This window comes from Styela clava, chromosome 1 (genome assembly GCF_964204865.1).
Source record: "Styela clava chromosome 1, kaStyClav1.hap1.2, whole genome shotgun sequence".
Taxonomy (NCBI): domain Eukaryota; kingdom Metazoa; phylum Chordata; class Ascidiacea; order Stolidobranchia; family Styelidae; genus Styela; species Styela clava.
In genome coordinates this window covers 22,577,582-22,595,604 of record NC_135250.1, presented here as the reverse complement: position 1 = coordinate 22,595,604, position 18,023 = coordinate 22,577,582, and the positions used below count along the sequence as shown (strand labels likewise).

Genomic DNA, 18,023 nt, shown 5'->3' with positions numbered 1-18,023 from the left:
ACCAAATGACATCCCAGTACGTCGGCTTACGGGAGATGCCTTTGATATGGGAATTGAGCCTCAAACCCAACTATTTGATATTTTGGTTTGAATGACTGACATCTTGCGTTTTTATTAATGACATCTTCATTCAGATTTTACGTTGTTTTGTGAAAATTTACAAAGAAGTAAAATCTGGCAGTTGTAGTTACTTTTAATCATTGTTCCACAAAAATCGGTCCGATCTTTTCGTTTGATTTTCACGTTTATTATGTTTTCCCAAGATTATGTTGTGCACAATGAGATTCGGGATTTTACGCGTTTGCTCGGATTCCGTCTTTCGACAAGCCAGGAGAACACTTGTTACTTTAGTGCTTTTTATACATTTTTCATTTTACACGCGTTGAACTTGCCATCAGACTACTCAGTCATCTTATTTAAGTCACGACATTTACATTAAATTTGCATTAAAATTTCCACATATTATTTATGACGTATGGATTGCTATTTGATAGTGCGTTGTGATAAGACCACAACATTATAACAGAATATTTTTCCCTCGTGCATTCGTCATTGATATAATGTTTATCCAAACAGTTACGGAGTTTAGATCGTGTTTTATTCTCCGTACGGCATAATGACGTAAGCATAAACTTTTTCTGGAAGAAAAAACAAGATATCGTCACGCATTAATATAGAAGCGAAATACTGCGGTCATCCGCATACGCTCCTGCAGGCCATCTATAAGGAAGTAGAAAAACCTCATTTCGCTTTTGAATTTTGATTTAAAATTATTTTTAGTTTTATAAGACTTCATTGCTAAAAAAAATAGGACAGAGGGTCTGGTGATATAACGGCAAAGATCAACATTATTCAAAATGAAGACTTCAGTTCTGTATTTCATGCTTTCACTTAGTGTAGGAATCGGCATCGCAAAACCAGGTAATTCTACTTAATATTAATAATATTCCGTAGCCTATGTTACGGATTTTAATTGAATATTAATAAATACTAAAAATATTGAAAGTTTATTAAATATCAATAAAAATTAACGCGTGTTGCAGTACAGTATTCGTATTAACATTTCACGTCAACATTTCTATGTTTGTTATGTTATTAAAAAACTTTGGTGAAGTTTAAACAAAATACATTTATTATTCAATAAATAACATGGTGACATTTTATTGTCTAATCTAATCTTAATTTAGTTTTGTTTCTAAAATGGCAAAAAAGAGGTATTCCCGAAGTATGCGAACCAAGATGGCGGACACCGGAACGTAGTATGTGTACGAGGTTAGGGTTAGGCCATAATTTCAGGAACAAATACTACGGGAGTCATTTGGCTAGTCCCCGAACTCGTAATAAAAATAAAATAAGGAAAATTGGAATAAAATTATGGTATAACCCTAACCTGGTACACATACTACGTTCCGGTGTCCACCATCTTGATTCACATACTTCGGGAGTACCAAAAAAGAGATATAGTGAGACAGCACAAATGTTAACTTACAAATTTGCTCCGATGCAATATCTCTCCTTATTCTTCAAAGTAATTCGAACTTTTTTTTTGTTAAAATGTTTTAAAAATTGACAACGGTATACTACTTTTGAGCTCCGGAAATATTATATTATATACGTATACATCCACTTTTTTTGAGTCCCGGTTCGGATTAGGCCGACCTGACATTCATGCATGTTCTATCATTAATACTGCCATTGTTATCCCAATTACTCAAATTTGAGTCAGTAACTCAGTAACAACCTCACGTTTTACCGCTCTCGTAAAATAAAGAAGAAAATAACACAATTGTGCAAAGGTGACAATTGTCAACGATGGTGATTAAAACTAACTAATGTATTAACTTCCATTAATTTCATATTCAGTCGAAAAATTCGAAGTGGATTTGACATCAGGTGAGATATATTAGCAGTAGCTTGTCATCTGTGTTTTAATAATATAAGGAGCGGCATGAATCTGAAGTGACTGTTTATTAATGATATTTATATAATGAATAAATACAACAAATTTTATATGTGGTGTTTCACGTTACATATCCTTTCTCAGAATTTAGTCTTTACGTATATTCATGGACAGATGATACTTTTAGAAAGATGGTACGTTTATGGCTTTGCATCACCAAATTCATCACACTCATGGTGAAGTGGGGGAGGGGGATTTTTCATTTGAGTGGCAATCCAAATTTTATTATCTACAGTTCAAGCATGACACGAAGAGTTTAAATTACTTAAGAAATATGATTGCCGTCTGTACAATCGTCATACTCGGTATTCAAAAGGAAATGATATCTAGTTGAAAATTTCTTGTGTTGACGAATATATATATACCTAATTTACCCAATTTATTTTATGCTTATACATTTTTAGTCCAATTTTATTGTGAATGATCATTGATGATCATAAACGCAATTATGACTCATATTGTGATAAAATTTATTTTCAATCGTACTTTCCACAACCGCTTTCCATTTTGAATATGTATGAACTCATTGCTCTATTGCTTTCAACTTAGCGCGGAACAAATTTATAAGTAAGAGTGTCACTAATATATCTCTCGTTCACGGCTACCTTCTTTTATGAGCCATATTTTTATCATTGTAAAATTTGCATTATGAAAATTTAAAAATTAACTTTACGGTAGTTTGATTGAAATTATTTTCATAAAACAAAATATAATTTTATCTATTCGTGCCAACCACAGTTCTTGCCACGTCGTAACACCAAATAGCCTGAAGTTTAATAAGCTATCGAATTAACTTTGTGTATCGCGGGTGAAATCTCGTTTGACAGCGATGTCGCTAGGCTATTGCGTCACAAACTAATCAAAACAGATTATAACTGAATCACGAACGAAAAAACGAATCATTTCAGCCAAGCTAAGCAAAATCGTTTTTTTTTTTCTATGAGGAATTGATAATTTTTTAGTGACTGGTGTAGTCATTGCCTATTTATACGTCATTTCATTTTATTTCACATCAATAAAGTTTAATATTTTAGTCTAATAAATATATTAAAACATACAAATTCGAGAAAAAGTATACTTTATGTATTTAGTCAATCATGATCTTGTACAAGACTCATTTATTTCATATAAATCTCTCTTTCAGTCAATTTGGAAGATCCTCATCCCATACTTTGCGAATACAATGGAATGACATTTTTTCCTGGTAAGTATCGCAGCAGGTAGTTAAGTTAGGATGATGTTTATATTGGGATAAACAAAGTTCATCGCGGATCGGGCCTTTTTTATTTGAATTATTTACTTAGATCATATATCACTTTTGAAATAGTTATAAATTTGACGAATCTGACTTTTGATTTGGCAGTAAAACAACTCATTTCAGTATTTCTAGGTTTATTATAGATTTGTAAATATTATCTTACTGAAATAATTGATGTTATCTAATTCATTTGGTTCTAAATCGAATGCCAAAAAGTGCGTGTTTGTTTGGTAACACGCGACCGAGCTGATCTCGGATTTACGTATTTATAACTCCAAAATTATAGTAATAACATAAATATGAAAAACTATATGCGCGTATGATCGACAAAAGTATTATTTTAAACTGCATGTGGTAATGAATGCCGCCATTCTTGACAAGTTTATGAAACTTAATTTTCATATATTCCAAAAAAGTATTAACTATTCTGGTTTTAGGTGAAGATGTGTATTACGAACATAGCGGTTGCAAAATTACGGGAATTAAATGTAAATATGACGGCACAGTCTCAATATCTGAAGACTATGATTGCGACATTACCAGTACTACGCCAAGTACAACAACTTCTACGCAAAAGACATCACCTACAACTCCGCCAACACAAAGGCCAGGATGTCACCATGACGGGATATTTTATAATCCAGGTAACATCAGAATAAACTATTGCTAGCCATGTAAATATAACAAGAGTGGCCTTTGAAGGTAAGTATCAGAAAGACAGCAAAGCAGTGCAATATATAGATACGAGGTACTAAGCACCCGCGCCGTATATCCAAGACGTTCGTTGAGCATGTTCTGTATCAACAATTCTGCAAAAAATCCACGTTGGGCGTATTTTTCTCAAGATGTTTAAAATTTGATAGCCGGGGAATTAAGAAAAATGAGAGACTCATTCACCCCTATTACTAAATATGAAAGTGATTGGTCCGTCAATAATAAACCATTTTATACGCCCAGATGCAGAGCTGTGGAGTCGGAGAAACTTTGCATTCGACTCCGGCCCCCGGCTAAAATAAATTTTGCTCTGATTTCAACTCCTTTCAACTTTCAACAACAAAAAATGTTGACTCCCACTCTGGTTGTGAAAAAAAAATAATTTTGACTACGACTTCAGCTCCGAACTCCGAAAGCTTCTAATTGTGATGACAAAAAATTGACATAAATACACAAGTCTTTTTTAATAGACTCCGGGGACTTGTGGATTGCCATTCCGACTCCGAAGAGTTTGAAAATGCGACATCGGTGCTGACTCCAGTAAACATGTCAAATTCAGAATCTGGCTCCCGATTTTACAAACCATATTCTGCCTCAGATAACTTTAAAATGCCATTTTGAACGTCCATTAACAAAATTTAGTGAGGAATCAATTTGAAGATATAAACCATCCTTTATTATGCTGTTGCCCCCCCCCCCCCCACGTTTGAAGTAATTACGCATTCGCTAACCGTAACCCTGAGGGTGATAGGAGACACTGCTGATTCATTTCATATCATTCGCAATCCTAACATTCTTAACGCAGAAAAATATACCTATCAATGCATATTTTATCAACTCCATTTCAGGCGAACTTATCCTGGAATACCAACAGAAAGAAGTTTGCGTCAAAACAACTTGTGAATTGAATGGTGTAAAGAAAGACGAAAGAATCGGAGATTGTTAATTTTCAAGAAAACCTTTCGTTGAAACGCAATTTCATTTGACAACATTTTACTTAGGTTAAAGGTGAATTCAAAACGGCCAACCTGCTGTCAGCGTTAAATAATTTCAACTTTGATACAAAACAATTCAAACGGAAATTCAGCAAAATCCCCATGACGATGTTATTAAAAAACGTAACTAGAACAAATTTGAAGCAACTAATCGTATATAAAAAGTAAATTTTTGATTCAAACAATTTCCATACATTCTAAAAAATCAATTTCCTATCACACGTAGATGACGCCCAGGGCAAGTTGAAATTTGTTGTATGATTCTACAATAATAAGCTCCCAGCGTCAGGGGATCCGTAACAAAAGCCAGTCTTGAGTGTGGAAAACCGAGTTAAAAGGCGCTACTTCATAAAGCTTTAATCTCATCTGCGAACCCTTATTTCTATTATAACTAAATTGCTTTAATTTTATATGTTGTGGTATTCAATGATCTAAAGGGGTGCAATGCTAGTATATACAGTACTGTGAATCATTTTTATTAGTTTTTCAATATCATTGTTCATCAAGCTCATCTGAAAGTTTTTTTGGTAACATTCGCTTAAGCCGACAACTAATTAGTGGAAAATTGAATATTTATCGTGTACTATATTTATCTGTGATATTGCTTGCGAGACAAGAGTTTGAAATTCAGACTTGATTTCTGCTGAGTAGTGTTCGAATAGAGATGTGAATTATTCTATTGGCATTATATGAACGATAAAAAAGTGCGTTTTATTTTTGAATAAATGCTTATCCAATAAGCAGAAAAGTGGAAGTCACAATTGTACTTTAGTAATGGAAATTTAGTTGATATTTTGTAAACGTGCACCAAACACTTGTTGTATTGTCTGTGAGTTTAACATCGATAACTCCAGCACAACGACAGTCCACAGTGGAAATACCCGCCAAATCTCTTCTCTCTTCCTCAACTCTCTTTTACAAAACTACATGGTCGACGAGTTATCACCCAAGCGAAGACAAAGGAATGTAGTAATAACTGCTGTAATCTTTTTAAATCGAGTGGAATGCAGTAAATAGGAGTATATTTTTAGCGATAAAGGTGAAGAAAATTTCATAATGCACAATCATTCATTCAAACAATATTCTGAAATAAAGCCAGTTAGGTGATACAATGCAGTGGTCAAGTTGCAGGAAGTTTTTAGACATATATGCCATTGTTCAAAATGAGCAGGCAAGACATTAGACTAATTTATTGAAACAATTATACTGACTGGCATTATTGCAGGTTAGAACCGAGTTAAAACGAGGACTGACATCTCAAAAATCGAGGGTACTAAGAATTTGTTCCGTGTACTATATTGACACTTTTATATTGGCGTTTTTACTATTTACGTTACATACAAAGACGGACCAATAAAATGTATGTTTTGCCAAACTTTTTTATGTGTCCATAGAAGTAGATTTATTCCCACGAACCAGAAAGTTCGTATCAGAGAAAAAATGTGATCGCTACTCATTAATGACTGACAAGGACGACGTACACTGCAAGTCATCAAAAATAATTTTTTTTTATAATTGACTTCATGCATTTTAACTGAATATTTGTAAATCATAATACATTTGAAGAACGCCGCTGATCGTTCTACCTCACTTTTTCCGACCGCATTAGTAATAACGGTTGTCACGATTATAATATATTCCATACATTAAAAGCGAAAATCTGAACAACGCCATTAGCATTTTACTCAGGGAACTACTTACTGCCTTGTGTTTTCACTGGTGTTCATGTTTTGTGTTTGATCGCGTCTATTTTTCGACGAGTTTTAAAAAATGTGATGAGCATATGAAGGTGAACAAAAATTAACAGTAAACAGCGTTTGCAAACCGATTTCAGACAACGAAGTAGTGTTCAGACTTTTATAAATACAACGAATATAACGATTTTAAATGATGTTTTCTTGTTTTCTAACGCCCTACAAAATAACCTACCTATAATCAAGATTACAATTATACGGTATGCAGGTTAACTACTCGACAGCCTTCGAGCATAAGGGCAACAGTACTATATCTTGCAGTGTTTTCTGACAATTAACCAATGCGCGCGCGACAACACCATATTTAAATCAGTTTTGGATGATAATTCCAAGGTCCCGTACAACTATGACTATGAGATAGCAAAAACGGTCGATAAGTTGTTTCGTCTAGTTTTATGCTTATTTAGAGCGTAGAAATAATGTTTGTTATGGTAATGTTGAAATTCGATTCAAAATTTGATGTCATTGCCAATTTGAAAGAATAATCATATACAAATGTAATAGGTACATCTACCTCAAATGTCTATCAAATATAGGTTCTTAGTTTAAACAATTTCAGTCTGTTTGTTTCCTTAACAAAATCGAAACAAAGAATCGTAGCCGGGAGGTAATTATGTACTTCACGTGGCATTCATCTCGACTGGTTTTGACAAAATTTACGTAATTCAAAACCAAACGATGCAAGTTTCAATCGGAACAACGTAGTTTCATTTGATAACTATCTTATGTAGAAGGAATTGTGTGATAAGCAGCTGTGTTCATAGTTAAATGGGAATTTTGTTGCAGAATTTTGTAGATAGTGCAATATTATTGAAATCTATAGAGATATATATATATTTGATAATGTCATCTAAACTATTCGGAAAATGGAAGTTATCTAAAAGCCACAATTTTGACGAATATATGAAAAAAGTGGGTAAGTAAAATATTTAATTTTACCCCTCTAGCTACGGAATAAAATATTTTAGTTTTCACTTTGTCATTCGCAATCATATACATACATGAACGTACGTATCTTGATGTTATGTTATCGCATCTTGAACAGCACTTGCAGATAGCGGCCCGTGTTGTTAAATCGCTTTCCAAACTGTACTAGGTTGCTAGTTCCACACTAGTAATTATGATTGCAATTTAAAACGACATACAAGAACGAGTTACGTACGCAAGATACCGACTTACCAACCGACCGTAAATCTAATTCAAGACTTACATATACCGGTTGAATGAACAAAATTGAAAAAGTAAAGCCTTACTCAAGATATCGTGGTGAGAAGTTGTAGCAAAAGACTTTAAAAATAGCATTCGGAGACCGTGATTTCCCTTGTTTGTGGCTAAGGTGTCAAAACACAACACAAATATCAGTTAGGATTTGGGGACCTCCAGAGGTATGCGCACTAAGATAGCGCACAACCTGAACATAGTATGTGTGTGTATAAGTTAGGATTCAGGCTGTGCGACATCTTGGTGCGCATACTTCTAGAGCACCGGATTTCGTTATCACCGTATTGACCAATGCTTACTGTAGGTGTGGATGCGGCAACAAGAAAAATAGCATCGGTTATATCTTCGACTACAAAAATATTAGACGAAGGCAATAACCAGGTACGAATCAAAACAAAAAGTACGTTCAAGAGTGCAAATGTTGTGTTTCCAATAGGAGAGGAAATAGATGAGCATACTATGGATGATCGTGATTGTAAGGTGAGTCAGTTGATGCTTTTTTGAAAAAGAAAATATCAAAATCGAAATGTTGTGTGAAAAACACCAACTACTTCTGCTGAATGGGGTTTAAAATGAACAAAGTATATAAACTAAGTCTAGGTCCGCAAAATTTGGAAGGATCGCGTTTGAATCAAACTCTTTGCCCATAATATTTATGAACCCTGAACGTGATCTCGAAGATCACATTAAGCGTTTTTAAATAAATATTATAAGGCAAGGTCACAGGTCGCGAAAACTGGATCTCATATATGTACATATGAAAATAGAACACACGCAAAATCATAGCCGATAATAGACGAATTAGAAGCTAAAAAAACATATGTTGTGACATCTAACCAAACTCAAAAAAACGGCGCAGATGCCGGATATGTAGTACATTTAAAATTGAACTATGTGTGTATCTCTACAATCCAGACAGTTGTGACTTGGGACGGAGAAAGCAAATTGATTGAAATTCAAAAATGGAAAGACCAAACAGGCGACAGGCAATTAAAAATGGAATGGGCATACGAAGACGAAAAAATGATACTTGTAAGTTATAGGATTTTGTTTTCATCTTAAAATATTTTCAATCATTTACATTCTACGATAAAAATGTAACTATTTAACAACCTCGAGAAATTGTTGACTTTGGGTTTTCAGCGAAATTCACTGATATACTTCATATATACTTTGTCCCGAACAAATGCCAACTTTTGATAAAAAAATGGATGCTCAAATTCAGTCACTCAAAAACAAGAGTGCAATGCTCAAATTTATGAGCAAGAAGGTCGGGTATTGGTACTGGTAAGACAAAGTCTGAAAGCATCGCGTCCACTAACAAGATAGACGGACAAACAATACGGAAGCGGTGGAGAAGTTCGAAATAAAGGAGTTCCCCTTTAATTCAAAATAAACAGCAGAATGTTCGTTTAAATATCGGACTCGGAGGAAATTCTGGCTTTCTAGCGACCTCATCCGTCTCTGAGTACTTGAAATTCGGCGATTGGGCTATAAGTAACGGGGATTTTTTCTAAGTGACCCCACAACAAGTTCAACGAAAAAAATTTAGCATACCGATCTATATATATGAGCAGTAAAAACCTTTATTACTAGTTTTAGCGTACGATATTATTTTCCGTACACAGAGAATGGAATGCGACGGAATTAAAGCCGAACGACATCATACACGAACCAAAAGTAAAAAAGATAAAATCAACTAAAAAGAATGCCGGAAGAAACGGGATAGCTATTTTCATGTTCCAAATAATCCGATTTTATGATCAAGTCAACCTTGCCTTTTAATAAGAAAATTTTTGAAATAAATTAAAAAAAATATTATTTTATATTAACATAATATTAAAAGAAATACAGAAAGTTGAATATGAAGCAGCTTTTTCATTACTACCAAAAAGTACGGGAATGTGAAACAAACCAAGGCAGCAGAAAGGGCCAATAGGAAAACCGGAAAGAAGTGACTGAAATCATCTAGCGCCCATTCAACAGCCTAAGCCCTAAACCTATACAAATCGAACGATATTATAGTTTTAAACTACGATAAAGTACTGAATTCAGTATATGACTTACCTTAGGCTTAATAAACGCATTAGTTTTTTTTGCTTCAAACGGTTTAGATTAAGCTACATCACCCCATATTCAAATATACTCTGCCCTGCTAAAAGTACATGCATACGCTAGGACACTACTCACTTCTGAACTGGAATAGATTATTCAGAATATTGTGCGGGACTGGAGTTGTACTATTTTTTATTGTTTTGTATTTTATTTATATTTCGTGTCTAGTTATTGCATATGCATTGGTGTGTGGAGTCTGAGCCTAATTCGCCCGACAGTTGGTTTCAGTTACTCGACTCCAACCACCACTGCATATTGTGAACTGTGCTGCGAATTCGCATTGTCAGTCTCTTTCTGCTTTGCTGTCCTAAGAGTAAGCTTTGTATTTTGTCGCTCTTATTTTATCTGCTTTAGGCGAGGATTTTACACTAATTCAATAAAGTCTCTTCGTTTGCATCGTGAACTTCGAACCTATTTGTGTGGCTTTCAGCACACGGGATCTTCTGAACTAATTACAGTATTACTAGACTGTATTAGTGGCGAGCACCTACCGGTATTCCGGTTAAGTCGTACTGCTGCAATATGAAAATGCTGAAAAATCCAACCTTATTCTCCTTTAACCCAAAACTATCTAAATTGATTAGCAACATAGCCCTACATTTACCGTTGATATGTGCAACGAATATTGCAAAATGATAGATGAGAAATATATGTAAGAGTTACTGGGCTTGTGATGCATGTAAATGGTTTCCAAACTGAAGGTAATTACCCCTAAATGAGTAATTTGACAATTTTTAGGAGGTAATGCAGCGTTCACTGCCTCAGTTTTTCCAATCATCCATGCTCTATTGCTGGTCTGCGAAAAAGCTACCTGATCATGTTTTGGAAGATGACAATACCGACAACCATGTTGCAGACCAGATAATATTACAAATGAAATTAACGTTAAAAAATATAGGAATTTTTCTGACTTGAACCAAATATTTACACCACTGTTAATTGAATGATTTCTACCTTGCTGACTTTAAGCAGACCAATGTGCTTCGGTTTAGAGTCGATATTTGAGGTTCGGTTATGGGTCATTAGGAAAATAGATGCAAAATATCAAATCTATAATGTTGTCGCAACACCGCTAAATCGTCAAAATATATTTCGAAATACCACAAAATAATCTGGCAAATATTCTTGAAGTGCTGGTCTCTATTGTACAACTACTACTAGAAGTATTCATGGTTATTACAAGAACCTCACACACAGAGATGGACTTACAAATGCCAAGAACGAGTTCCATTTTGCATCGAACTCACGAGAAACGGTTTCTCTCATTTCGGAAGTGTATGTATGTCAATGCGAAAGCTACCTTAACATGACACGCTTAACATAAATCTAATGCCTAATAATCTAAACGCCCAGCTGCAGTACACGATACGATAGGCCTACCTATTTGCTACGACCATCGAACGTCTAAAGTCAAAAGCAAGACCGGGTTCGCTAATCATCTCAACAATCCAAGAACGTTTATTTACGAAAAACTAGCGTAGCAGCTAATGTGCAACAAACGTCTGTTGTACCAAGTGGCACAATGATTAATGGAACTGATGTAGCCTGCTGCCGGCGTCCAAAGGCTTGTTTAAAATCAAACTCGAATCTGCTTGTGCTGATTCCTTGGACCGCTCGTAAGTATGGATTTGGGGTATCGATGTCTTCTACTGCCCAAGCCTACTGCAGCAGGTCAATGCTTATAAGTATAAGTTTATTTCGACTCCATAATCAGCATAACAATACATTTGACAGATGAAAACAAATAAATAAAAACTGATTATGAAATCAGGGGAGCAAACAAAACCTTAGATAAGGTTTATAACGTACAAAATATAAGATGGAAGGTTTTGCCAAGAGGAAGTGGTACGTGTTTACTCACCTAAAATTATTAAGTTATTTCACACACGCTCACATGCACCCACCAGCCATACAATCACTGAGAAGTTATTTAAGTAAGAATAAAACGCAATGAATTTAGGGTATACTATACAGTAAACAAAAAATAATAAATAAATACTAGAAAGGAAAAAAAAATAATTTGCCACACCATATCGATATTTTTATAATGGTTGCCATTGCCAAATTGATCGATCTTTTAATCGTTAATTAAAATATAAAAGAAAGAAACTATTGAAAACATATTGCCAAGCTGATAAAAGTTGAAGTCAATTGCCAAGTTGCCCAATCAAAGTTGCCAGAATTGGGTGCATGAAGAGGTGGGCGAGACCATTTCATTCCCCAAATTAGAGCCCATTATTACCAAATTATAGTCCAGATTGTAATAAGTAATTAAAGTTACCGGTAACAGTAAAATTACTATAATTAAGTAAAGTGGGATATGGAAATAAATTGGTTACAAAAGGTGAGGTTTATCATTCTTGGGTATTGATTTCAGACAAGGTAATAGGAATAAGGTTGTTATTTCACAGGATATCGGGGTCTTTGTTTGATTTTTTCCTTATGTGTTTTACTACATTTAATCACTTTGAAGCAACCTGAAAAACAAAAAGTAAACTGCGAGTAGATGTTTTAATGATTGGGTGAAGGGGAACGCACTGAACTATTTATTACAGGAAAAAAAAATATGTTTAATCAAATGAGATGTATTGTCATTATATAGCGATGGATAGATGATCTATGGCAGGGGTCACCAAACTACGGCCCGTGGGCCGGATCCGGCCCGCGACGTCATTTTATCCGGCCCGCGGCGTCATTTTATCCGGTCCGCAATAACACACAAAAATGGCTAAATTTTTTTCCAAGGGAGATTTTCACGAGCATCGTCGTCTTTGTTTTTTCGTAACATTGGCCAATCGGCAAGATGCAAAAAAGTGACGTAATAATAGGCCTTTCCGCGTCCGCTCAGACACTTTCGTCACCCTGACAGATTTTCAGTCGTGGTTGTAAACAAAACTTCGTTTTTGCGACTTTGAATGCTACCAGTACGTAACTTTTCTGCGATACACTTCTACACCCGTGGCTCGTGCTTTCGACGAAACTGTTTGTTTTTTGTGCTAAAATAAACGTCGAATGTGCATTTTGTGCAGTACTGTAATCCCTCGCGTACTGCTCCAATTTCAAACGCCACACTAACTTTTGTACTGCTTTAATGCGGATATTGTAGGTATGTTACAAAAAAATTGAAGTCCATCCGATTTAAATAAAAACTGCTTTAGTTGAAAGATCTGAGTAAAAATAGAAAACAATACCAAGTTTATAATAAACGGTCAAGAAATAACGGAGATATCGGAATTTTAGTATCGCCCGACAGGCCAATTTTTTCCATAATGATTGTATTACTTTTTTGATAAGAACTGAACTAAATATGGAAAAATAACACATATCAATCACTAATCTTTCGATGTGCGTCACATCTATGGTATATTGAGACTATTTCAGAATTTTATTCTGGCAACGGTCATTGACACCGCCGAAAGATCGTCGCAAATAAACGCTGGAGTTGTGCATGATAGTTTGACAGTGGTTCATTGTGGGTAATAATTAACGATGTGCTGATTGTACGAACTTCATAAACATTGTATCAAGTTAGGAAAGAAATACACACGTCCACATACATTTTATTGGTGTCCATAGACAATATCATTAATTTGCACTACGTATAACTGGAGCGTAATTTTTAAAAGCGTCGAATGTTGGGAAATTTATGCGCTAATGAAAAAAATCAAATACCAGATAATAGTTGTTTATTTTATCTAAATTATATCAAAATTTCATAGAAATCCAAGCTACAGCAGGTAGTCGTTTTTATGAGAGGTATTTCAACTCGGCGTAACGGTACTTAGCAGGCCGTAGTAGTATATATTTACGAGCAGACGTGATGCGTACATTTTTTGCCGCGGATTTTGTAACATTTCTAATTCATGTCGGCAACGTTTTGATAACAGCTAAACTCAGGATAATTGTCTAGATATAGAAATCTTGTTAATTTTTTTTTCCTAGGATGTTCTCGATCTATAGAGGACTTGCACGGGTCACGTGACATTGTTACTGGACGGCAATAAAACAAAAACGTCCATTTGGCTCCTGTCAGTTGCAAGTCGGATTATACGTTTGCGTTTTGTTTGGCTGTTGAAAATGGTTATTTCGTTGTTCTGTTGGCTGTACGTATAGTATAGACAACGAAATGGATCTTCAGTAATATTCCATTGATTTAAAAAGATCCTGAACGTCGCGCAATGTGGATATCATCTATTGCCTATTGGCAGAACTGCTTGGTGTCAAGTCCAGAAGCCATCTTACTTGTGTTTCACTGTTTGCGGACAGCACTTCGTTGATGGTGAGTGGAAATGTGGTGATAGTGTGCCGTTATCAATTTCTTTAAATATTCACAAGCTTCCTCATTTCAATGGAAAGCAGATGACAAACTACTGTTATCAGTAGGCCTAGGCGTGGGCCTACTTGCAGTTGCAGACTTGACTTGTGTAAGACAGTAAGGAATTAATAATCAATTGCTGTAAGGTATTGTTTCCCTGATTAGCAGGTAATCTATCACTAAGTGTGAAAGGTTGAATAGATAAATAAAGTTTAACACCAGTGGTTATGCAAAAAATAACCAGAATTCAATTGAATTCGCCATCTAGGAATACGCTCGCCACCGCATCTCTGATCACTCTGGTAGTTTCACAGGTTTCAATCCCATGCGGGGATAGTTATGTGCTAGAGGATTGCAGCTCCACTCCCACCGAGGGTGGTTCACATGACCTCTGATCGGTTACGATCATTCCCCACCATCCAAGTCCATGCTTTTGAAAACAAATAACTGGCTCCCCCCAGATAAATCCTATCCTAATGGTGCTTGTACAACTGATTCAAAATGTCTTTTTATTGTCATTGGTAAAAAATATATGCTACCCGGAATCAAATTCATTTACGACTAGTGGCTGTGGTGGGATATGGATATAAATTTCACACTCCTTGATCGTTAGATTTTATGAAAACTCTTATCTGTATCCATTATCTAACAGATATGGGTGCGACCATGGAATAGATGGATGGCAAAGTATAAGTTGCAACAAGACCACAGTGGCACAAGACCTCAGCTTGCATGACTTGATAATACATCCTCAGTATCCATTTATTGATGCTTATCGTAATGACAAAGTAACTTGTGATTACTGTGGATTGGTGGAGACAAAGTGTCCATTGTGCTTTAACGAAATCAACTTCAAGACGACCCTATCAAAAAAAAAATTGTTTCGGTGGGTCTGGTCGTGAAGGTTTCAGTCTAACGTTGGACACCGATACCACAACCAGATACAGTTGCCAATGAAACTTAAGCGAGGCGTAATATTGCGACTTTGTGATCTGAAAGGAAATTCTGATGGGTAGCCTGCTAGCCGCAACCTTTTGTTTAAAGAATATTATGAGATACGACTTAAGAGTCTAAACTTTTATTTGAGAGGGGTGTAACCCAAGCTAATTTGCAAATAGTATTCATAGTACCAAATGTATCACACACTTTACAGTAATTATAAATTATATTTGAAAAATAAAGCACATCAAAAATGTATTTTTAAAAAACTGGTTTTATCTGCAGATACTAGGTTGATATTGAGATTGACCATTTCAATGCTAAATTTTCTTTAGTCAAAAGGCACACTTGATTCGCAAAAATTTGTGAATGCGCACAGTACACCAATTTGTCTAATGTTTTGATTCCATAGGCAGGTTGTGGATCGGTGCTGCTCAGGATGGGATATTTTTGCCTCTAAATGCATATTACGTGTTTCACACGAATCCATCGTGCTCAGATTCGACTGTTTTCAAGGTCTGAAGGCTCCAACAGCCGTATTTTATGGGTACACAAGAGAATTTTCAGAGTGGCATGCATGGGTCAGTTGGAGTTACTAACCTCAAGATATCTATAAGCAAGGATAAGATAACCTGGAAGTAACATTCCATAATTTAGAGTAAAAAATGTATCTGCCTCCACAGCCCTTTCAAATGGAAGATATGATGCCCCGGGGGTAATTTCTATCAAATATTTTGCAGTATTATGGTTCTAGTGAAAAGGGGTGTAGGCGGCTTTTTTTTAAAGTGTGGTAGGTCTAGTCGAAAGACACATTAAATGTTTATGCTAACAACTGCGAATTAATATTGCAACGCATACAAGTTAACAGAATTTGTTGAAATGGTCCTGCCTTTTGCCTTTCTTCAAAATCCTCCTTTTTCTAACTATTCTCTTCTTCTCTGGGGATGGCGAAAATTCAAATATCGATGGGACATGTAAGCAGCTGATAATGGGTATCTTCTCTTTTTCCTGAAAATAAATTAAACACTAATCATCATTTGACAGTGCCAAATTTGTGTATCAGATCAGTAATAAATTACCTGCTAACTAACAAAACAATCAGACAACAACACCTTCTGACCATTAATGAAGATTTCTTTTAATTTGAAACGCAACTATGCCTACCAATGTGGGTAGTTTTTAGGATAGAATTTATCTGTGGTTGGGGACAGATTGCAAGGTGCAACATCGTACGATTACCATTCTATGTCGGGATTAGTTAGCCAGTTATTTGTTTTAGAAGCATGGACTTGATGGTGGGGGATGTCGTAATCGACCAGCGGTCGTGTGAACCACCCTTAGTGGGAGGAGAGCTGCAATCCCCTCGCACATAACTATCCCCGCATGGGATTGGAACCTGTGAAACTCCCAGGGAGATCAGAGATGCGGTGGCTAGCGTATTCTCAGATAGAGAATTCAATTGAATTCTGGTTATTTTTTGCATTGGCACTGGCGTTAAACTTTAGTTATCTATTCAAATTTTCACACTCACTAATAGATTACCTGCTAACTAGGGAAACAATACCTCATGGCAATTATTGATTAATACCTTACACGAGTCAAGTCTGCAAGTAGGCCTACACCTGAGCCTACCAATAACAGTAGTTTGTCATCTGCTTTCCATTGAAATGAGGGAGCTTATGAATATTTAAAAAAATTGATAACGGCACATCATGACTCACCATCAACGAAGTGCTGTCCGTAAACAGTGAAACACGAGTAAGATGGCTTCTGGACTTGACACCAAGCAGTCCTGCCAATAGATGATATCCACATTGCGCGACGTTCCGGATCTTTTGAAAACAGTGGAATATAGCTGGTGATCCATTTCGTTGTCTATACTATACGTACAGCCAGCGGAACAATACGAAATAACCATTTTCAACAGCCAAACAAAACGGAAACGTATAATCCGACTTGCAACTGACAGGAGCCAAATGGACGTTTTTGTTTTATTGCCGTCCAGTAACAAGGTCACGTGACCCGTGCAAGTCCTCTATATTCTGCGATATTCCCAACATTTGTGAATTTATTGTATTGCATTGACAAAAATATTCATCCGGCCCGTTTCAACACAATTTGAGTCATACCCGGCCCGCGATCAAAAAAGTTTGGTGACCCCTGATCTATGGTGACATTCTGCTTGGGACAGAGAAGAATTTATCACACCATGCAAAAAACACACGAAATTTTACTATCTATAACTTGGCCAACAAGTCAACTTACACCAATACCATGCCTTAACATAAAATGCATGCATATATAAATGATATAAAAACCACATCCAATTACAATGACCCACAGCAAATTAAAATCTGAAGGGGAGAATTCAACATAGCTCTACTACTCGCCTAGTTGCAATAATGAGAAACCTTGCAGTAACTATATTATTCTATCTACAACCCTTATACCCCCACTCAAATATAGGACCAAGTGTGTATGATAAGGACATCACAGCTAGAAAAAGTTAAAAACACGAGCGTGAAGTGATAGAATGCGTGCAGTTATTTAAAGAAAATATCATCCGGGTATGTCAGCTACCTATATATTTAAAATAATATACTCATGCATGCCACAATACCATTTCTTTAGTGCTGGACTAGGTCTGACCAAGTCATGGCAAGATATAACAATATTATTATAGCTGTTCAACATTTTCATTAAAACAATAATGTGCAAGTGTGGAGTGTCCCAAGTTTTTGTCATCGAATAC

The 18,023-nt window shown here is 35.7% G+C and overlaps 2 protein-coding genes across 2 annotated transcripts; both read left to right on the top strand.

Annotated features, from left to right (window-relative positions):
* The first annotated feature begins 3,023 nt into the window (after positions 1–3,023).
* LOC120342923 (uncharacterized) lies at positions 3,024–4,878 on the top strand. Its single transcript, XM_078113105.1, has 3 exons — positions 3,024–3,164; positions 3,656–3,862; positions 4,781–4,878. Exons 1-3 carry the CDS (start codon positions 3,149–3,151, stop codon positions 4,876–4,878), a joined length of 321 nt encoding a protein of 106 aa, XP_077969231.1. The 5' UTR covers positions 3,024–3,148.
* A 2,521-nt stretch (positions 4,879–7,399) lies between these two features.
* Positions 7,400–10,599, top strand: LOC120347695 (fatty acid-binding protein, brain-like). Its single transcript, XM_039417761.2, has 4 exons — positions 7,400–7,597; positions 8,207–8,382; positions 8,818–8,934; positions 9,531–10,599. The coding sequence occupies exons 1-4, from the start codon at positions 7,450–7,452 to the stop codon at positions 9,603–9,605; spliced, it is 516 nt and encodes a 171-aa protein (XP_039273695.2). The 5' UTR covers positions 7,400–7,449; the 3' UTR covers positions 9,606–10,599.
* Positions 10,600–18,023: the final 7,424 nt, after the last annotated feature.